Genomic DNA, 23,392 nt, shown 5'->3' with positions numbered 1-23,392 from the left:
CCGTCCTATTCATCTGGCTCAACACCAGCCTTCTGCTCCACTGCATGCTGCATCAGGGGCATTCAAGGATTCATGTTCTGGCGGTTTGGAAAGGCTCTCCAGATCCTGCCTATGATTAAAGGAGTCTCTAACAGCTGATCAAGACCACAGGATGCGCATAACCAAGAGGAGCCTATTGTACATCACAAATGAGTTTTATTACCACTTGTGCCCACAAGCCCCATGCCATCTGGCAGAGACATGCTGACACACCTGCCTGCACCCACAGTGCTCAAGTGCCAGGCTCCAACAGCTCTCCCACCAAGCAGCCCCTGTGCTACGGCAGCCATGGCCTGCTGAGAGCTACAACAGCAAGGTCCTTCCTCTGTGCTCAGAGGGAGGAAAAGAGCCAGTGCTCGCATAAAAAACAATTATCACTTTTAGAAAAAAAAACCCAACCAAAAAAAAAACCCTCAACTACATTCATCTCGATGTTTATTGTTAATCATTACTAATTCATTTTGAGTGTACTGCATTATAATAGCAAAGCCATTCAGTATTCATGAGGACTGGGAACATAGGCTGAGAAGGATGCAAATGTTGTGGCTCCCCTTTTAACAGGGAGCTTTGGCTTTGTGCCCCAGGAGCAGAAGAGCAAACTATCCTGCATGCAGCAACATACCCTCTGCTTGTACATGCAGCCCCAGAAGACAGTGCCTTAGGGAATGGGACAAACCTTGGAAATCCTCGCAGACCTGCACCATATTTTACCTTCCTCAATGATTACTTGGTGGAGTTTGAACAGGACAAGGTAGCTTCTAACATGACACACGCTGCCTTGTGGGCACCAGTCACCTCCCGCCACCTCGCCACTGCATGCCACCACACCAGAGGTCTCTTAGCTTCCCCCACAAACACTGGAATAGGGCATTACCTCAACTAATGTAACGAAATAGAAACAACTCTGGTGTCCTCCAGCATCGGCAGCAAGGCCGGACACCCTTCTCCAGAGAGCGGCTAACCAACTGGCTCCCCCTACTTGCAAGCTCTCCTCCTGCCTGGAAGTCTTTTGCCCTTCAAGCTGAGAATCACAACTTTGGACTGATTTCCATCACCCCCATCTTACTCATTGCAGTAAGCACAACCCAGCCCTTGAGCAACAGACCACCTGCAAGCTACAGCCCTGTCTCCATGCACAGGCTCCCAGCAGTTTTGTCACATCTCTGCAAGTGAACAAGACCCTCTTTGCTAAAAAAGCTCAGAAAGCTGGTGCAAAGGCTTCCTCCCAAAACTCGTTCTGAAGTCACCAATCTAAGTGTTATATGGCAATGATGTCATCACCCTAAACATGAATTAACAAGGGTCACATTGAAAGTTAGAGGGGAAGGATTCCCTTTCTGCATTCACTCCCAGTAACAAACCGGTGCTTTAGTTTTATACACCATGATTCTCCAGTGAGATCCAGGGAGGACTAACATACATTTAAGGTCTATAGCCTTCCCAAATTAAAACAAACAAACAGACAAAAACAAACTAAGTATGCACCACCATATAATTTCCATGCTCCCCCCTCTCACTTCTGCTTTCCTCATTTTATTTACAGAAATGCCAAAGGAAAAAAACCTCACTTGGTATGGAAAAGACAATTCCAGAAGAGTTTGTATTCTGCTCCTGCTAAAACTCCACAGCAGTGACCAAGTATTACGCCTTCAGGAGAAAACAAGTGTCACCAAAGCTAGTTTCTGTGATCTTCTGACCAAATATTATCTGCTTTCTAAATACTGCATCCTGAGTCACTACATTTTTAATAACACGAAGAATACACTGTAGCTCTGTTTTTAGAAAGTGAAAGATCAATCTCAGGTCATTTTGATGCAGTCTGCTCTTGGCTATGATATTGCTTCACTGACAGCAATTAACTAAGGTCAGCAATATAATTTACCCTTTTTTAAATTACAGCGTAGAAACACTGCATAGAGGAGCACAGAAACTGCATGAGATTTAGTAGTGACCCAGGAGCTTGATCATTAAGCACACAAGGGGGCATATTCTCTTTGCTCTAAGTGCGTTTCCCATTAATGCTAAAAGCACACTGAGAAGAAAATATACTCCATAAACTTTCATTACTCACTTTCTCCCTTGCTCTTTGACAAATGAGTTGCTGTTGTAGACTCAGAGGTAGGTAATACACCCACTTCTCTCTCTGCTAGTGCTACAGAAAACCAAACAGGCTTTTCCTTGCAAGTGCAGACACTCCTACATCTCACACTGTGGATTTGATTAAATCCTACTTTTAAGCCATTCAATTCCAGTCAGTATTTGAGTGGGACTCAGAGATACACTAACAAACACTGCCAGAAAGGACAGTCCTCTTTCTTCCCTTCTCACCCGCAGTCCTCACACTCCTGTCCCCTGCGTTGCACCAGCTGTGGTGCCTGTCTGATCCCTTGAAGAGTCAATTCACCCCACTAACTGAGCAGGAAAATAAGAATTTCTCTTCTAGTCTAGCAGAAAACTTGGGTATCTCTAAACTTCCCGCTCTCAAAGAGGCTAATTTTTTCCACAGTCAGCTGGTATCCTGGTGGCATTCCAAGTGTATAATTACTTTCTGCCCATTCACATTCCCATAAGACTTCTCTTTAAGATACAGGTTTTTTTTTTTATTTTGTGTCCTAAACCAACTGTGAAAGAGCTGCCACATGTCACTTTACCAGTGGCTAAATGTTGCTGATGAACAAGGTAGCTCTGAACAAGGAAAAATATTGGTCCAAGAAGAGGAAAAATTGCAGGTGTTGAAACGTCTGCTTTGGGTATCGTTACACAATTCACACACAAATGGGAGATCTGATCATTTTTCATAGGTATGAGGGATCCGTAACAGTGAAGTTGTGACAACCTCTCAAGGAGGAGCATTCGGAAGTGAAGGCAGTTATGGGATGAGACAGTCACCAGAGCCATAGATAGAGCAGCAGTCCCTGCTAGCAGGTGAAGAAAAGGGAATTTTAGGAGGACTACCCAGGATGAAGGCATCCTGCCTCCTGCAGCTCCCTGCTATGCCAACAGCTGCTGTCAGAGCTCGGAGCTGAAGCTGTCGTCCTTGCTCTGTTCTTGTGGCCCAGGGCTGGGCAGGACATTCTGTGCTGGCCCAGGAGTCCTGTTTGCCCTGGCTGGACAGCCCATTCCTTCTCCCTGCCTGTCCATTCTCTGCAGAGGAATGAGAGGTGCAGGCAGAGGTGCTTTGCTCCACGGTGCTTCTGCCAGTTCTGCCCCTCAGGTCCCCACATCTGTTCCTGCTCTCAGCCTCATTTCCTCTTCCCTCCTCAGCCACTAACAGGGTTGTTTTGGGGAAAAGAGAGGCGGAAACAGCACATCTGGACTAGACGTCCATCAGCATTTACTTTATAGAAGTGTTTGCTTTTGTTAGGGTGCAAGTAACACCTTTATTTCTTTGGCTGCTGGATTTTGCAGGGGAAGACGATGATGTTTCTTGGAAGACTGACTGGAAGTAAAAGGCTACATGGACAAACGTGCGTATGTGGAAGTCACAATAAGTAAAGGGAAAACCAAGCCTGAATGTGCCTTACCAATAGTGCCCCATGCCCCAGCTCTTCCATCACGCTGAACCCACAAGACTCCTTCTCCAAACTCACACTGGCCCCGCAGAACTGAATTTACTAAACACAGTAATCTCACAGTGACAAAATTCACTTTTATCCACAGTAACAAGAAGCTTTGAACCAGGTTGAACTTCTTGAACCTTATCGCCCCCTTCCAATCTGCATTTCCATATATTGGGAAAAAAAAAAACCCCAACCACCTGTAAGATAATGAAATACAGCAGGAAATCCCACCCTCTCCTAGAATTTGTTGCTTCCAAAGCCTCTGCCAAGCTCCCTGTACAGCCATGCCACACTCCACTTCTCTGTAAGCTCCCAGACCACCAGCTCATAAGCTATGCCTAGCATGGGCCTCTACTAAAACAAAACAATGGAAACACAGATTTCTTATTATCAATACATTTACAAGGTGGTTGTTCACAGCCCTCTTGGTTCCCTTGAGAACTGAGAATAGTTTAAATCGAGAACTCAGTATTTAAAACATGCAACTCTAAAACAACTCTACAATCTTAGACAATCAATCTTCATTCTGAAGTAACGTCCACAGTCCACCAAGATTTTGTACCAGACTGAAGTCTAGCACTAAATCAAAACCAAGCAATGCATTTCATTCAGCTTCAGAGCACTCCTGTTCTCTGCAAGCCTGAATCCACCCAGGTAGCTACACAAGCTCCCTGTCATATAACTCAAAATTTTTGCTAGACTAAAACAATTGGCAAGTCTATTTACAGCTAAATAGCCTAGTAAAGAAAAAGCAATATCCAAAAAAAGTTTCAGAAGCACTCAATATGCTTAAAAAAATGTTCTGTAACTCATATATCAAAATCTTTAGCTTGAAAACATCTGGATAAATAAATAAGACTACTAAATAAATAGTCCTAAGACTAAATAAGACAAAAATACCTGAAACAGCTTTACTACATCTGAACATTCCTCCAAGACATTCAAGGGTGCTAGGGCGGATAGACATTGCACTTACCCCTTTGAGCCTTCTTTTCTTGCCTGGCATCCAGTCTTCTGTGCATTAGCACTCAGCTCAGGTGCTCACCTAGCAGTGGCAAGAGCCACTCCTAACAGGAGACACATTTTGCACAAACACATTTTTTCAAGCAGAAATGTTGCATAACAAATTAATCTCACTAAGATGACTAACGTTACATTAGTAAACATAACTCTAGCATTTAGCAGAGGACCACCCATACCACCAGGACACACTCACATTATGGCATGCTACAACACCAGCATTTATTAACCTGCAACATATATGACAGGTTTAATGGCAACAGCTGCAAATAAACTACAAACAGGTGGACTGGGTTATGGGAGGTTTGTTCATTAGCAAATGAGCCTTCACCTCAACAAGGCTCTGCTTGCAGCAGCTGAAGCTGATCAGAGCCTGGGCTTGGGGGTGCAGAGCTGGGGCGGCTGGTGAGCAAGCCCTCAGTGCAAATGTCCCTAATGGCCTGCTTGCTTCATCCAGCCACTGTCCTCACAAGCAGGTGCTGCCAGTCACTTTGTTCTGCCATCAGGCAGAGTCCCTGTCTCCCAGTGCAGGGGCAGCAGGCAGAGCTGCTCTCAGCCAGCAAGCACCAGCCTGCCCGACCCCAGACTTTTCTCAATGTGCGCAGGCAGCACCTTTCCATTTTAGTAGGGCTCATGCCATATCAAAGGGCAAAACAGGTTCCTTTGAATCAAAAGCTTTCTGCAGCACATGTGTCAGTACAGACGAGGAAAGCTTTATGGAGGTAACAATTGCCGTCCATTACCACAAACACGGATTCCTTTTAAAATTCACCTGCTACGCGTGAACTGGTAGAAAGTGCTGATGCTGACAAGCATGTGAAACTGTTGCAAATATTCTGATAAAGAAGTCAAAATTTAATCACATAGAAGAGTTAGGTTTGATTAAGAAGTAAAATTGTGAAGCATAATGTATAGGATTGTTAAGTTTGAAACGTAGCCATAAACTGTGTTATGTGTGACTATAGGAACCTTAATATTGTTAAAGTTTGAAATAGCTAACCATGGAAACCTCACCAGGTGGTTACTGATTTTTCTATGTTTTGTTTTAAGAAACTAAGGAAACTGTCACGGACACCATTTATGCTGCTTGGAAACCCCCTTACCCTTCCCATCTCGATTTGAGTATCGAAGATTCCAATCAGTAGAGCTAAGTGAAATTGACCAATGATTGTTTTTAAATAAGAATATTGATAAGGTTATATAATCAAAGGACTAATCATTATAAAGGTTAAATTTAAGAGCGAGCATAGTATGCATTTTTATGTAGAGCTTATGTAACAATGACCTGACAGAAAAAGTCTATAAAAACTGATGGATTTTGATACTAAGTTGGACACGCCTTTGGAGGAGCGATTCCCCATGTCCCCAGCTCTGCAATAAATGAAGTGCCTGCTTCCTAACTTCACAATGGTGGTAAGGAGTTTTATTCTGGATTTTGGTAACAAAACCAATGCCTACATGAGCAGTTTTCATATTAAGCAGGTCCTCAGAAACCACCAAAAGACTAGAAGGAGATGGTACTGTTTGGGGTTGAAGGTTGGGGTTTTGTTTTGAGGGTTTTGTTTGTTTGTTTTTGTTTTGAGGGGATTTTTTTTTTCCTAATTGTAGGTCATAGTTAGTGGTTTTAATGAAATAACTTGACTTTCAGAGATACTGAAATCCATAAAATTTCTGAAAGGCTCATGAATACAGAAAATGAGGTGATTCCTTCTCAGGCCTAGCTATTAACATGGATAATTTTTCAAAATCATTTTGTTTGAGTTTCTTCAGCAGCTATTTTAGGAGACATTTCATAGTTTATCCTGATGATCAATTCAAATCAGTGTTAAACCTATCACTTTCACCAACAATACATTCACTCCAAATTAGAATGTAAGCATCTTATACATTTAATCACTGAGGGCAGTTCTTGTAAGGTGATTCTTTGACTTGTGGTGCAGCACAAGTGCTAGAGTTTAACTGGAAACTACTTTTAAATATTCAGTATTCTGTGTAATAGTATCAATGATCAAATATGCAGAGAAATTTGACTTATTAGTTAATAAACCAGGCTTTAAACCACAGATAAGGAGCAACCAGAAATAGGAAGCTGTCATTCATGAAGCATATATCAGCATTTTCCATTTCTTTTCCCACCTAGCTAATCACAAATAGAAAGGAACCATGGACAAAAAACTTAATGGCTTCTTGGGAGAAAAAATCAATGCCAAAATGGCCTATTTAACCAATTGACAGTAATTGCATAAAGAATATTATCTAAACTTCAGTTTTCTGACTAATTACTGTAACAGGGAAGGCATGAAACTAGGAAAGAAAAGAGAAGGGATTCGTCATATTTTTTATGGCAAAACCTGCAAGGGAAATTGAAAAACCTAGTCATACTTATATTGACAGTGATATTCACAGCAGATTTTCCAAGCTGTATGAATTTTTATCACAGATCACTCACACACAAATATTTACTTTCTTAATGGACATTTTTCCTTGAATGAATGCTAAATTGTGTACTGAAGCAGAAGGTTATAAGTTAATTGCTATTGTCATTTCTACTTGATTACTGCCTACACTAAAGCTGTCATGCAGTAAAGGCAAGAGAGAGAGAAACACCACCGCTGATGGTGAATTTCCTGGCTTTTATCACTGTGTCAAAACATTATCATTTGGTAATCACAGGTTTTCATGCAAAATAGCTCAAATGGCAGCAAAATCCCGATGCAATGCCTTTTTAAATATCAGTTTAGTGATGGTAAGGAGCAGGATTAAGCACTTAAGCACCGCTTAAATTTTTAGTAAACTGGTAGGTACTTAGAGGAACTCCCAATCTAAGCATGGGCCAGCCTTTCCATTGCACAGGAAGACAGGCTCCTCTGAGGGGCTTTTGAATGGCTACACTCTGCGTAGGCAGCAGTGTGAAAGGCAAAGAGGACTGATCCTGTAACACAGGGAATTTGGCACTTCCCTCCGATGGGCATCACTGCCATGAAGCCTTTCCTGGAATTCAGTTTCAAAGTTTGCGGACCAGGAATCCTGGCGTTCATCAAGAACACACGAACCCAAGTTTATACTGCTTTCCCGTGCCTCAGGTTTCTAAACCCAAGTTATCCTTGGAGTGCTCTTGCCACAGACACCACGGTTCCTCTCTGGCTTTATGAATATTAAACCCATCTCTATTACATGATGAACCCCAACTAAAGATGCTAGAAGAGATCTGGACCAGAGTGCCTCTTGGGGTGAGATACATTCTCCTGGGAAAGGGGAACACACACTCAAATCTCACTTCATAAAGATGGAATTTCACCCCTAAACCAGACCAGTGCTCTAGCCTCTTGGGAGAGGAGTTTCATCCTCAGGCTCCACAAATCTAGCTCGTGGTTTCCTTCGCACCTGCCTAGACTCAACTCTTACTATTCTGTGAACTACCTTAACTTCCAAAATAAGCTCAAATGAAATGTGTTGTGTGTATGTCACCTCAGTAGTTTATTTTTGGCTAAAACTAGTTATTTAAAGGTGCCATATTTATGAATGAGTTTGACCATTCTGCTGCATAAATATTTCAATAGAAAAAATTCAACACCAATTCCACAGCTGCATCCATCAACTCCTTTCAACCCCAGTGCAATGCTTTCCTCTCTATCACAGTTCAGCCCTGAAACAAAGTAGTCTCAGACATACAGAGAGCACAGGGGAGAAGACATCATAGAGTTAATGGATTATGACAGCAGATAATGAAACACCAAAGTATTATTATATTAATAGATCCACAGCTACCCAAAGCTGCAATCATTAAACAGCAGCTGAATCTACCTATCCAATTGTGCATGGATCGCACACTTTCAGATATGGACATTTTTGTATCGCATTTGCAAATCCCCCAGATGGAAAGTCAGATTAGCATTTGTTATTTTTAATCACATTAGGGAAGCACACACACTTGCCATACCTCTGCTCATGTGTAACCTTCAATCCACACAGGAGGCTCTGCTTCTCTCTGCAGACCTTTGTATGTCCCATTTAGAATTGCTTTCTGTGGAAAACACTAGCAAAACTCCACCAAGACACAGGCCCGCTTCTAAGCAGTGTTTATTATAGATGTATTTATATGCCTCAGCAGCTCTTTCCCCTTAAGTCACTCAGACATGATTCTTTCCCTGGAAATGAAGCATGAAAGCGTGGGAAACTACTCACAGCTTGATGACTGCATTTCCTTAGGTCTGCCAGCCAAATTACTAGGAGTGTGTGAATACACAGAAAGCTCATTTACAAATTAGGCTGTTAGAAAACTTGGATCCAAAAAGAGGCATCTGTGTGTTCTCTGCATTACAAATACTCGCATTAGGTTGCCTAAACCCACTTGTTTCTTTGGGTACTTGGCGATACTTATTTATGAAGATGATTTCTTAGATACTTGTATCTAAAAAAAAAGCATAGCATTTTACAAATAATAATTTCTTCTGCTTCTGAAATGCCCAAGGAATATCACTGGGTCAAACCATGAAACCATTACCAGACTCCCTGGGTATGGAAACCAGAGCAGGAGGGGAGAGTATGCAGTACTGTACAGTTCCCAGATTGGGTGTTGGAGCATATCCAACACTGACCATTTCTCCTTCAAATTTCAGGATAAGCCTCCCTATCCTCAGCTAAAAGGCAACGATAACAGAGGCATAACTACAGTACAGTAGTACTGTAATTTTCAAAGTACTTGCTGTAGCACCAAAGAAAAACAAACCTCACAAACCTAAAATAGAATTCTGCCAAATGGCTGGGTCTTGCATTAAATCCAGCTAAGAAGCAAACTTCCAACAAATGTTAATTTATGGTGCTTATAGCAGTGACTACCAAATCCTCTGAGTACTCTACAGGCAGGTGTTAGAGCCTGCCAAGCCAACGTGAGTTAGGGTTTAGTTACCAACTCATTATAACACATGGCATTGACATGGGTGAACTTCTTTGTCTGCTTTCATAATCCCAGCTTTAGTGTTTATGCTACACAAATTTTACACATGACTAAACAAACATCAAGTCTAAAATCCAAGTTTTTAAACTTTTTTTCTTCACTTAGGATCAGATTTTGTCACCAATACTGCAGGTATTACAGATTATGGCAAGATGAGTAGCTGGAATCAATTTTATTGTAAGAACCATTTCTTGGTTTGAATTAATTCTTGGAATAATGAGTAATTTACTATCAGAAGGGATGACAGGCACCAGAACTTGCAGCAAATCATCATTAAAAACAACAGATGTTTTATTCACACTGTTGAAGAAAATTTAAGCCTAATGTGTCTGGGTGAAAGCCAGGCTTTCAGTGAGAAAACAGTAAAACACATGTTCTGATTGAGTAGGTCCCTTGGATATTACAGGTCTATGCTAGTGGTGTGGACTTCCCCAAATCAGTACTAATCTTCAGAGACAAAGAACAACAGAACTGAATTATATTTTTTAAACACAAAAATCTTGAATGGCATAATTTTCTGTTAGTTTATGTTGTTAGAAGAGGAAGTGTTTTCATTTAAAACTTGATAATGAGAGAAAGCCAGGTAGCTTGTTGTGGAATCCCATACTGACCTCATATTTATTTGTTTTGTAAGTTGGTGTTAGGCTTTTCCCTACAAGCTGAATCCCATCACCTCAGAAGCTCTCAATCCTCACATCCTTTCTCAAGTCAAAGACACAAATGTGGTTTGGGGATTTTGTTCACGTGGAATCATAGATTGCCCATTTAGAAATTATTACAATACAAAAGATAACCTGTTACACATTTTTCAAGCAAAACTCCTTTGGTTACAAACTAGGATATGTTTTGAAAAGTACCTTGCTTTTGAGGAAACTGGCGACAAACTTTTTGATCAGGAATTTTGGGAAATCATTTGGAATAACTGAAACTGAGCTTTCATTCCGGCATTATATCATGAGTTTCACATTATTTTATGTGATGTGTATGATATGCACTGACATACAAAAGCCTTTATATTATCTTTAAAATAAGGAAAGCCATTGCTACCCAGAAACATCCGAAAACCTCTTCAACTTACCTTCTTCTATATCAAAGCTTTTCTTCACTGTATTTTCACAAGTTTCTGCCAGGCGGGGACATCTTGATCTCCAGGCCCCCTCTGACCTGTCTGTCCCCAGGCTGGTCCTGGGCGAGGGTGGTCGCAGCTCCTCCTTGCGCAGGGCCGTTTGATTTCCCTCTCCTACCCTTCCCGTTTCAGCCACCAAGAGACTGAATTCCTCCCAGGACATAAAGCAGAAATCCCTTCTGAATGAAGCAGGACGCCTGGAAATGAAACCGCCTCACAGGGCCTCGGGTGCCCTCTGAGGAGAGGCTGGCTCTGCCCCGAGCTGGACTCAGCCAGTTCCAGCCGGTTCTGCAGCGGCCCCCCCGCGCCGGGCGCAGCTGGTGGCACCTCTGGGAAAGCGCGTTTAAGAGAGGGCAAAAGGCTGCCTGGGAGTGAGGAAAAATAGGTGAGAAACAATCCTGTAACACCAGGACGGCGAGGGGGAGAGCAGCTGGGCGGGCAGCTGGAAGCTGGACAAGGCCAACCCACCCCGATCAGAGAAATTCAGCAATTTTTGATGAAGTACTGTGCTTTATTTTTCTCACAGCTGGTATATTTAAGAACAGCAAAGAGAAGAGGAAGGGCAACAATCTCCTTACGTATATATTCAGAACAACAATGTATTTCCAGTAGCAGATAGCAGTTCATACTACTGGCCCAGTTTCACCATGGCATTGAGAAGGAAACAAATGCTTTCCTGATGTTGCTGACGCCCATTTGGATACGGCTGTTACGCTTTATCTCCTGTCACAGGCCTCTCAACCCCCCTCCCCCCTCCAAATAATCCCTGTAGACAAGCATTTGCCTTTCCAGGTTCTCCCCAATGACGTCAGGGACGCCTTCTGGTCTTGTTCGAGTCTCTCTCATGAATCAGCAACTGGAAATGTATCACCTCAGCCCAGACAGCAGGCTGGACTTTAACCTTTTAAAAATTCTGCTTTTAATTAGTTGGCTCATCTTTCTTACACAAACGTTGCCAGGACTGTAAATTGGGGAGAGCAGGAAATGCCCATCACTGCAGAACACTGGAAAGGTCAGGGCAGTCTCTGCTGCTACCCTAAATAGGCTCTAGAAAAGACATGAAAGGTAGGTGCGATGGCAACGGCTGCAGCAAAGGTGGTGAATGGCACTTCAAGCTATTTTTATGACAAGCAGTGTTTCACTAAACAGAAACATTCCTGTCTGGAAACACACCATGTAGTCTTCCAGCATGAGCCCTCTTTGCTCAGCTTGCTCACACGAGCTAGCACCAGCAAGATGAATGTCTGCATGGTCAGTAGCTGTATATCTTCGCTCATGACACAAATGAGTTCTCTGTTAAATGCCCATTCCTCAGCAATCTTGGCTCACAGGAAAAAGAGATCCAGTTATGTGTACGGGAAGACTGAAGTGCTCAGACAGAACGTAACACCATGACAGGCCGTGTCCTCCACCCAGCCCTGTCCCACCACTTCCGTATGAGGGAATACGGTCCATTTGCACCAAATTTATAGGACCTTGAAAATGCCAGAAGTCCCTTTGCCTCTGAGAGAGCAAAGTTAGGAGAGGTATGGGTAAACTAACCCGGCAGAGACTATCAGGACTAAGCAGGGAACAGATTTTGCATTTTAACAGCTGAAATGCAAAACTTCTGAGTTAGCTAGGGATTAATCTAAATGGCTTGAGTCAAAAAGAAGTGGTTTGGAGTTTTTTTTTTGTCCACATTTTTTTGTATTTTTAAAAAATAGTGCTTTAAGTATTTAAGAGAAACGTAATTTCCAAATCATTCTTTAAAAGTCATTGTGAAATGCTTTAGTGTTTTCAAAAGCCATCTATTCAATTTTTTAGTAAAAACCTATTTGCCTAGTACTGTCTAGATTTGTAAAACTATTGGGACTCTCCAACTAATATTCAGGTTTCACTTCAGGCTTGGGAAAGTGCAGAGCAAACCTGGCTCCACTGAAACTGTCAGCAGTTGAGCAAGGACAAGGAGTTGCTGAGGTGGGAACAGTGCGCCGAGCAGCACTGGCAGACGTGCAATAACACCAGATCAGTGAGATTCATTTATTTTTATTTTCTTCACTGTTCTCTAAGACCAAGGTATCATGAAGGTCTATAAATTGCAGTTTCCTCATTGCAATTTAAGTGTTTTCCTGCCATGCAGTCTCAGGAAGGACAGAAACTCCTGAAGCATATTTTCAGAGTCACTCTTTTTAATGCCACATTAATAAAAGACTCAGTTTAGGCTTTGCTTATATTTTTAAAGACATACGTTAATTCTATGAATTACAAGTCACATCTTGTAATATATTTAGAATTGCTTGAGACTATCCTAAGAAACTGAGGCATTTAGTTAGAAAAGAAATTACCTTAGTCTCTTTATGGGCTTCTAAAAAATCTCTTAGAATCTCTCTATCTACATGTTTAAGCTGTATGAATATTGTATATATATTTTAAACATATCTCTCTCTCTCTCAAATGCAAGTGGGGTTTTCTGGCTGTCAAAGACACATGTATAATTTTGGGAACCTCAGCTATTCCCTAGTCAATGGCTTCACAGAACAAAGACAGCTGTGAAAGCTTATTTATGGCAAAGCATCAACATGTTTTCTTTGACTTTGTACAGAGAAAGGTAGAATGGGTCTGGCTATTTTTTTGTTTTCCTAAAGGACAGTTGAGACCAAGAGAAACATTTGACCAAGAAATTTCATAAAAGGTCAAAAAGCTACAGAAAATTATCTTAAGGTAGCATTAAACAACCAGCCCTCACAACAAATACTGCCTCTAGTACATGGCACTCATCTACAATTTTTGCAATATGCACTGGAAAATTTTACATAGAAAATGTCAAAGGTGACAAACATTTTATTACCCCACAACTGAATAGCAAATTAGATTTAAAAAGCATTACATCAAACAGTATGTTTAGGAAGGCCCCCCCGAAAGTCTAATTTAAAAGAACTGAAAGCATCAGTGGAAATGAAAGGTTCTTGTCCCAACTTATATTTGTAACCAAGCCTGAAAAAAATCACATCAGAAGTTGGGAGCTAACTTGAGTGTGGAGTGCCCGTTTTATGACATCTTAAGGTCAGTTTAAAACTCAGCTAAATCTTATTTGAATGTCTAAAATGTATATCTATACTATATAAAAGCTGACAAATTACTTCAGCAATTTCTGCACAGGACCTATACTGGCTTATGTATTACATCAGTCAAATCATTGCAAATGATATGCAAGCTCAAAAGACACCCACAATTTTTGTTAATAATTTGTTCAAAATTATATTTAAAGAAAAAATTTGAGACCAATTAATTACATTATGCACAATGCCTTCCTAAAGACACAAACAAAATTCATTAATTGATTTTCATATTTGCATGCAACTTACATTTGAGTGAATATTTTAATTTAATTAAGCTCTTCACCATTGAAAGATGTTAGCGTAATCTTTATGATCTAGTGGTGAAATTGGAAATGAAGCACAAACTCAGCTTTAGATTGTCAAACACATATTAAATGGAATAATTTGTAATTCCTATGATTTGAGTTGAATACAAATCAGAGACCTTTAGCTGCAGCATTGTATTTCTTTACCAGTAATCTCTGGCAAACAGTAGTATCTTAGAAGAAATCCATATTACGTATGTGTGCCCTGCATCCTTCAATTCATCTGACGCTCTCCCTTATCAGACTGTGCTTTTAATTGCATGCAGCTGGGATATTTAAGGATATGTACTTGCATCAGGATGTCATAAAAAAACAGAAACTGAGAAAAAGTCTCAAGACAAAAAAAACCCTGTATGGTTTTGACCACGGGTACGGTTAAAATACATTGTTTTCTCTGTAAAAAGTCCTAGAAAATTAAGGAGACAACATCTTGCTGTGCAATAAAAGAAACAGGACTGCATGGGGAAGAAAGGATGGGTTTGCTTATGAAGTATCTGCTCAGGGCACTAAATTAAAGCTCTGCTAGTGAATTTAATTATAATATTTTCTAACTTTCTGAGAGCCTGGTTTTACAATATATGCAACTTTTGCATTGTGTCACACAGCATGTGTTCACACAAATGCTAAAGGCTCTCATTAGCAAGGTTCAGAAATCAAACACTCTTCTGAGGGCACTGTAGTCTTCATTCTCCTGTCTCGTACTTACGGAGCCTTTCACTGCTGGGTGACACAGGCTTCCCCATGCCCACCCCAGCAGGTCCCCTGCTTCCCCTTCTGTTCACTCACGTAGTGGGTTTTCCCCATGATCTCTGCATAGTGATGTCTTCTGGCTCGCAGACCAGACTCTTCTCTAGCAGGTCTCCCTACCTGAGGGTTCCTTCTTCTAGATTCTTTGATATTGCCTCCAGTTTAGCTCCCTAATTTAACTTCTGACTAGATATTAGCCATTTAAATCCTCAATCTACCTCCTCCACTCCTCGCTTACCCTCACAGCTCTAGGAACACCTAAAGCCAGGAAACCCCTTTTTCTCTTGTGAGTTATGCAGGCTTTCATTCTCCCCAATCCCAGCAGTGCATCTACAGCTTTTGCAGCCAAAGCCAGAAGTTTTGCCTGCTGTCCAAAATGGCTGTGATCACGGCCAGCCCAAGATAAAGAGCAATGTCTAATGATTTCACACTCAGAGCTTTGCTACCCTGTAGAGCTACTCCCTGAATCGCAGGAACCAAGCCTCGCTGCTAACACAACCCTTCATTGCAGTGCAGCTTTCACAACAAGCATCTTGGAGTGGGTGCCCTCACTGCCTCTGAAATACAGTCTGAAGTATCTCCAGTCAGACAGTCCAAAAATACTCCACCTTGAAAGATAGCACCTTTGCCTGAAAACATAGCTCTTCACTTTTAAAAAGCGTAAGTGGCATGGGGTTTTTCAAAATGGAGTTGCCACCTAGCTTCATTTCTAATATACGAACCCTATCAATTCAGGGAGTGAAATGAGTGACAGGATTTACAAAGAATGTTAGCTCTGAAATACTGCACTGTCTCATGGTTTGAAGAAGCAATTAAACTTGATATAGTTGGGAGAACAAATAATCCCAAAGCGGAAAGCACACTTTCAGTTTTCAATGTAAACAAAAAAAAAAGCCATAAGAATGATGTGGTAACATACAGGTCTAAATCATACACGCTGTTTCTGCTTCTGTATATTTTGCTGCATTGCTTAATAGGAAACATTCGAAGTGAAGAGCTGTCACCAACTGCCACTGAACCTGCATCTCATCCTTTCTCATAAATTAGCAGAACTGTAAAGCCGCAACCATTACAAGCTTTTTAACCACTTTAAATAGGCCATTTATTATTTTCCCCCTTTGGCCAGCAAGTTAGTTCTGCAAATACTGCAAATTAATTCCAGTAGCGAAAAGAGAGGTTGCTACTTCTTTAGTTACGACCTTCTCTATTTAGAAGGGTTTTCTTTGCAGCAAAACATTGCCGAAATTTGTCATCACAGCACTAGTTTCAGCTACTGTGCCAGAATATCCCATTTCCAGCCAAAACATCAGATCTGTACTTCTGAATTAACCTTCTTGGCTTAACTCAAGGTCACACCGTTCTCTCCTTCAACATCATTTAGCCACTTCCCCCTGCAATCCCTAGAACCTCACAATACTTCCAGTTCCTGCCACGTTTCATTTTTCTTCATACCTCCTCAAATGCCCTTTCAGTCTTTTCACATTTCTAGTCAACTCTCCCCTCACTGGTCTTCTGGTTTCTGGTTCCTGTAGGTCTTGACTGAGATTTTCCTTCTGCTTACATCTTTCATGCTGCAGACGGCTGTGCAAGCTCTTCTCTAGGACTGCAGAACTACTCTGAAACAGGCCCACGCACAAAGACTGCACTCAAATCTGCATGCAGACATCACTGCCTGAGAGTGAAACACCCAAATGTGCGTTGCCCAGTGTGTCCCCTGAGGGCAGGCTCCCATGCCAGCCGCCAGCCTCCACCACTAGCTGAATGTCCAGGCAGAGCCCTGAGGCTCCTGGTGTGCAAGCCCAGCAGTCCCTTTTCCTTTATTCTCCCTGACAAATCTCCAGAGCCAATGAGGACACCACAGACCACGATCTTACCCGTTCTTCTGCTACAGGCCATCTCTTGGTCCAGAATACAGGAAATAAATCCAACGAGTGGGTTTTTTTAACATTTTCCTATCGTGAAGAAAATCAGCTGGTGATGTATCCTACCCTTTTCAGTTTGGTGTCATCTTTCAGAGCAGAAGGAAACTTCTTTTCAGCTAGAAGCACCTATTGACTTCTAACATTTTCTGGATGTTTCAGGATGGCAGGTCTGACAGGAAGTTTGAATGGTGGCTAATTGACTACTTCAAAGTAAAGGAAAGATTTGCTAAAGATATCCCCAAAGTAATTTTGGATTCATTTATTTTCTTTTACTTCAAATAAAAGCATGCTGTTACAGCAATGTGTCACAGAGTTCACAGCAAATGCCAGTGAATCCTATAATGAAGCCTGCTGTATTTGCATATGCAATTAATACTGCATATGGTAGCATTCAGTTTGTTAGTTATCTCTTTAAACACTGTTCAGTAATCTGCACTTCAAGAAGTAACACACCATGCAAAGCTTTCAAGGTGCTTTACAAACATTTCATAAATCTTCAGCAACTTCTTAAAGGTGCACATTATCATCTTTACTCTACCAATGGATAAAACTTTGCACAAAGAATTAATGTACAATTTTTCAATGGCATTTAGTGCTTAACCCTTAATGAGGCTTAAAAACTTGGTCATACACCAAGGTTCCAGAAAGAAACTGGAAAGGTCCAAACACTAGCAATAGAAACAGCTAAGGCATAGGAATATTTCCACACGAGGAGAGATCAAATAGAGTAGAGCTAGTTACAAGAGAATGAACACATGGCAAAGGAGGCACATAAGCAACCAAAGCACAACTTGCCAGTGCCTCTTCCCTCTTCATCATGGTTTAACAGAAAGCTGCAAGTGGAGATGCACTGAAATTCAAAGGCAGGTCATTTAAAAAGGAAATAATACTGTGTACAGCTAACGCAAACCTGTGACCATAAGACCTCTGTAGGGCAAGAAACGGCTGGGGTCTGGGCCAGACCTGGGGACGCAGTGCCAGGTGCAGTACTCAGCAGCAGCGTCTCCCCTCCACAAGGCTGTAGCTCTGGCTCAGCCTCTCCATGGGCTGTGGGAGAAGTCAGTGTGAGCAGCAGCTCTCAGTGAGCTCCCTTCATCACCCTGAACACGTCTCTTCCTTTCAAAAACACTTGTGCTCCAAATAAATGCAGCATGCCTTCCTCCTCTATCACCCCGCATAAGGATACAAACAAAGTGAACACATACCATTATGCTTGCTAAAATACCTGCTTTAGGTTATTAACAAACAATACACCATGCAGGGTTTGGAAAGTACCTCCCAGATGAGAATATTAATTCACAACTGTTGGGGAGGATTTTATACTTTTCTTTTTAACCCTACCACTTCTCTTCCACTGAGGTTTCCTGCTCCTGCCTCTGCAGCTGTCACTCTAAGAGTCATTAGGTCACCAAGGAGAAAAGCATGAGATGACTGACTGCATCTGTGCCTTTCAGAAGTACAGTAGGAACAAAACAGGCTTGCAGACAGGGCTGAGTGGCTTGCAGTTTGCATGCAACTTTTCCCAGTGCTCTGAAGAAGGTAATCTGGCCTGCCGTCATAAGAGCTGGGAAGAGGAGAATTACTTGATTGCTGAAAGTATTTGTTTTCTGAAATCAACAGGAAGACTACCTCAAAGGTGAGCATCCATACTGTGGGAGAAGGTGCTAGTTGGGAAAAAAAGAAACCTTGGCTCCTATCATAGTAGAGAGTTTAATAATCCAGACTGCCAAAGCAGGAAGATAAGGGGAACGCAGCTTTTTTTTTGCTTGTGAGCATGTGAAAAAACGCCCTTGAGCAACAAAGACAGCAGCCTCTAGAAAGTGTTAATATACAGACATGACTGGAAAAAAGTATGATATTGCCAACAAGGTTGTCGAATTCAGTGATTTTTTTCACATAGGATGTGGAAAAAAACAACTAGAAAAGGGGTCATCCAGACTGGATTCTAAACAAAAGTATGGAAACTGATAAAATCAATGACATGGGACTAGATTTTTTAATAGGGAAGGAAGAGGTTAGAGGATACTCAGATAAGCCAGACGTTTTTAAATTGGCTGGGCCTGATATCCATCCTTAGCTGATGAAATCTCAGGGCTGTTAGCAGTTATTGGCAACCCAGCGCTGAAGAACTGGGATGAGGTGCCGAAGATTGAAACAAGATAAATACACTTCCTGTCTTTACAAAAGGCAGACGATGAGGAGATGGGGAATTAGATATCTATCATTTTAGCTGCAGTTCCTACAAACAAATAAAACCAAACAATTAGTAAGCAGAGAGAAAATCACACGAAAATGAGCGGCTGCCCGATTGGATCTGTTCAGAGCAATTGGTGTCAAACCAATCTTGTTTCCTTCAATAGTAAGACAATTGATTTTGTGTCACATCTTGATTCCTCTAAAGCCTTTCACAGTATTTCATCTCACTTTCTTGTATATGAGCTAAGAAAACATAGTCTGGATGAAAATACTAGGGATTGGATGCAGAACTATTTGAAAAACTACTCAGAGTCATGCCAAAGGTTCATTCTCAAAATAGAAGATATTAAAAACCTGAGCCTCATGGGGGGCCTTCTTAGGTCTGGTATCAGTCATTATGAATGGCAGATAAATTACTGTACTTACTAGATTTGCAAATAATACCAAGCAGGGAAAGGGGGGAAATAAGTTGAAGATCAAATGTAGATTTAAAAAATATCTTAAAAGTTGAATTCTGAAAACAAACAAACCCAGGTTTCTATTCAATAAGAACAAATGCAGAAATCTACACTTATGCTGGAATAATCATCTGCACAAATGTAGGCCAGGAAAGAATTTTACTGGTATTAGAGCTCCATAAAAAAATTCAGGAGCTATAAAGGATCAAAACCCGTGTGTTACAAAAACCAGGCAAATGCTCTTCTAGAAGTACAAGCACAGAGATAAGTTACAAGACAAATGAAATAACCCTCCTACTCTTCTCCACACTATCAAGACCTCAGCTGGAGTACAAGATCCAATTGTGGGTCATGCACACCCAGAAAGATGTAAGCCAATTAAAGAAAGTCCAGAGCAGTGAGAATGATCAATAGCCTAATAAACAAGACCTAAACAAATTGAGGTTCCTCAGGAAAGGAGAGACCAAAAAGAGATGGTAAGTACACAAAAGACCAGTGCAGAGGAAGAGGTTAATCTGTTCTATGTCCTTGGTGGATGAGAGCAGTAACAAGCTTCAAGGTTAGCAAGGAAGAATCAGCTGGTATGAGGAAAAAGCTTTTCACTGAAGAAGGTAACAAAGCACTGAAATAAATTGCCTAGAGAGACTGGGAAGCCTCTGTGTTGGGAGGGTTTTATGAACAAGTCAGAAAACAGCTGTCAGAAGCTGCCTTGGGGCAGACATATGGATCAAATTGGGTCCACAGGAGCCTATGCTATCGCAATGCCTCTGCTGCCTTATGCCCGCACTGCAGTCTGCCAGCTCACTTTCATATAAACCATGGGAAAATAATCGAAAGCAAACAGATATTCTGTATTTGGTATGGAAACTACCTAAAAAGGGTATCTTCCCCTTTCTTACTGAAGCCCTTCCACACCTTAATACCTTGCACATCTATAATGCCCTAACTGCTAAAGCTCTATACATACCTGTAGGTAGTAAGGGACATTAGGAGATGTGATAGATAAAATTCCCAGCAAGAACATGCAAGGTCACACAGAAAGGCAGTGACAGAGCAAATAATGCTCTGTGTTTCCTGTGGCTCAGGCACCCTTGCTGGTGCCAGCTGCTCACTCTCCCCTCAAATATTTTAGTATGGATATGCAACATTCATTAACCTTTCTCACCAGACCAGAAAACCAAAATCCAACTCCACTTTCCTGAGCTGCTCAGGAAGTTATTGCTATCTTGTTCCCATGCATAAATTTAGAACCAATTTAATCTTCTGGACAGTAAATTGTTAATTATCAGAGTTCAGGTAATAGTGCTAGGTGTTACAGAATTACAAGCTCTATATCAGTTAGCTGCCATGGTCTGGGACACCTACATCCTGACTACACTCTGCTAGAATTAGCACTCACTTTACACCACAGGAAATAAAAAAAACCCCAAACTATTTGCACCTCTCTGGGCCTAGTTCCCCACACAATATCTTAACACAAAACCATGCTCAGCAATGAATTGAATTCTCTCTGTGTTCCTGCTGGTGCACCCTGGGACACACTCCTGGGTCACGTCTGGAGGTAACTTCCTTCTTCCGCAGCATGGGCTGTGGACTGCTTCCTGAAAGTGCCATTTATTAACAACCACCCTGCTACTGCACAGACCTAGAATTCAAGGCAGTTGTAGATTTTTCCAGCCTTCCTGGCTTTTGGTACTTTACTAAGTTTGCTACAGAGAGTCTTGCAAGTACTCTGGAGAGTAAATGCTCTGTGAGGTACCTGGTGGCCTGTGACTAGAAAAGGCTGGACTTGACATCAGCATCGTCCCTTCTCAGGTCCCTTTAGCTGTGCTCCTAGCTAAATCTGGAGTTGGCCAGCAGAGCCCCTGGGTGCTGACTCTGTGCTCGTCTATTCCTCCCACCTCCCTTTTCTACTTCCATCGCCTGTGTCCTGGTTTATGTTGGAGGGTGGCTGTCATAATGCTTCACTTTACTGAGAGATTTCTTTGTAATTTGCATGCATGTGTACTTGCGTAATGGCATGCTGTGGAGTTCAAAGCTGTTTTCTCACTTTCAAAGTAGTCCTTGTGTGTAAGTTGTCCCAAGTCTGATGTGCACCAGGCTTGTATTTTTGTTCTTGATTGAGCACTGCTGCACTATGTTCTTTTTAAAACTCTAGCTATTCTGGGAGAAGTGTATAATTTAATATGTTCAATAGATTTCTTGTCAGGCATTCTCATACAACTTCCTTCATCTTGCACTCGGATGTTTGATTTTCCACAGTAATTGGTTTTACTGCATTTGTGTTTGCTTTTATGACCTATGGTAAATGCTACTTTTTAGCCAAGGACTATTAAAGTGTTTGCTGAAGCCTACAGTAGCCTACCATATAGGTTTTCTGAAACTTACAATGCTAGTTTTCAGGCAATTTGGAATCCTTTTTTTACATAGGGTATTAATATACAAATTAATATAGCCTGAACACTACATTAAGCAAAAGCTCTTCTGTACAACAGTAGCTGTGGGCATACAGTGTAACATTATTAACCTGCTCTGTGGTTAGATGCACAGCAATTCAGCATATTTGCAGTGGGCCAGACCCAAGTATCCAAGGAGACATCAGGAAGAAAAACTTTTCTCACAGGTATTGCTCGAAAGCCCATTCACACTCAGAACTGGCCTCCCCATTGAAAACAAAATGAGAAATCTGAAGATACAGTGCAGGGGAGACCTTCAAAACCTTCTGCAGGGACAGAGCCAATGTCCCAAGGAACTTAGAGCCATGAAGCTGATCTAAGACTGCCGAAAACAAAAGCTGTGAAGATGAGAGCTGTACAACATCTGAAGCCTAGTCACACCATCTCTGCCTGTAAAACTGAAATCAAGATAACCTTTGTGAGCATTATAAAACCTGCTAGGGACAAGTGGAAGACTGTTACTATTGGGATGGGAGGGCTCCCATCCCATAACTAAGCAAGCAGGCTCTTTGTTTCTGCTGGCTTTATTGGTACATTACCTAGTTCTTTATTTTGGAACCAGTTTGCTATTGAATAGATGTGGGAGAGTCAGAGCTGCAGGGATGAAGGCAGGTAAAGAGAGAGGCCATGAATAACAATGGCTTAAAAGACAGGGCTTCAGGAAATCACTCACAGGGCACACTTTTTGATTTGTCTCTGATGCTTGCACTGGTGGTCCTCAAGTTTTTCCTACAAGTCCCATCACATTTGTTTTCTTTCTTCTTCCCAGCCATATGTGCACGTTGTATCTGGGGTTGTCATTTGTACTTAGTACTCAACGGTAGCTGCTTTCAACCTTTTCCTTTTGTATTCAAAAAGCCCAGCTGGGAGTTCTAAGCAGCTGAGCTCAAAAAGATGCTTTTAAAATTGAGAAGCAAAAAATCAAACAGCTGCAGGGAGCACTACTGAAATCTTCAAAATGTGGGAAGGAGCATAAATGCTCCAGTACAACCTGCTGATTCCCTGCTTGTTCATGCAGGATGCAAACCCAGCAGCAGCGGCTGCACTCTGTATGGCAATCCTGATCGGCTTGTTCTGAGCAGGACTGACCCCAGGTTTTTCCTGAATGCCTTTGCAGGGACAAGCTGGTGGTAGGAACTTGGTCCTTACAGCATTCCCCAGTATTCATCAAACTCTCTGGTCTGCAGGGAGTCTCAGCATAGGATCCTCGAGTTTCATAAACATGAAGAGAAAAACCAAGGAAAGCAAGCGTCCACCAGTAGGTAAGGGACAGCAGATGGTGAGCAGATGGCCGGCAACAGCCAATGCTCCTCCTGACAAGGGGAAACAAGCCAGCACGCAATCCTGCTAGGAGATAAACTTAGGTCAACAGGAAGCAAGTGACATGTTCACATTCTTGGGAAAGAAAAACAGAGAAAGCAATTACTGGAGCTATTCTTACTTACAAAGGGGAAAAAACATCGTAGGGTGTGGTAAAGGAAGCAGGTAAGTGACAGCATTGGTAA

General features: G+C 41.7%; 1 protein-coding gene across 7 annotated transcripts in view; it reads right to left on the bottom strand.

Moving 5' to 3' along the window:
• The window catches only part of KCNIP1 (potassium voltage-gated channel interacting protein 1), a 365,574-nt gene that overhangs the window by 103,337 nt on the left and 238,845 nt on the right, over positions 1 to 23,392 (bottom strand). Inside the window, exon 1 of one of the 7 annotated variants that reach the window (XM_075056630.1) lies at positions 10,655 to 10,895. The exons of 4 other annotated variants lie outside the window; for them this stretch is intronic. In XM_075056630.1, the coding sequence (XP_074912731.1) occupies positions 10,655 to 10,865 (211 nt within the window). In that variant the 5' untranslated portion in view covers positions 10,866 to 10,895. Of the gene's footprint in view, positions 1 to 4,575; positions 4,657 to 8,559; positions 8,666 to 10,654; positions 10,896 to 23,392 lie in introns of those variants that run through there. 2 more of the 7 variants (XM_075056633.1, XM_075056632.1) reach the window with 2 other exon arrangements.

Source organism: Buteo buteo, chromosome 24, assembly GCF_964188355.1.
Source record: "Buteo buteo chromosome 24, bButBut1.hap1.1, whole genome shotgun sequence".
NCBI classification, from domain to species: Eukaryota; Metazoa; Chordata; class Aves; order Accipitriformes; family Accipitridae; genus Buteo; species Buteo buteo.
The sequence above is the reverse complement of the archived record's forward strand: the minus strand, read 5'-3'. Positions and strand labels throughout refer to the sequence as shown.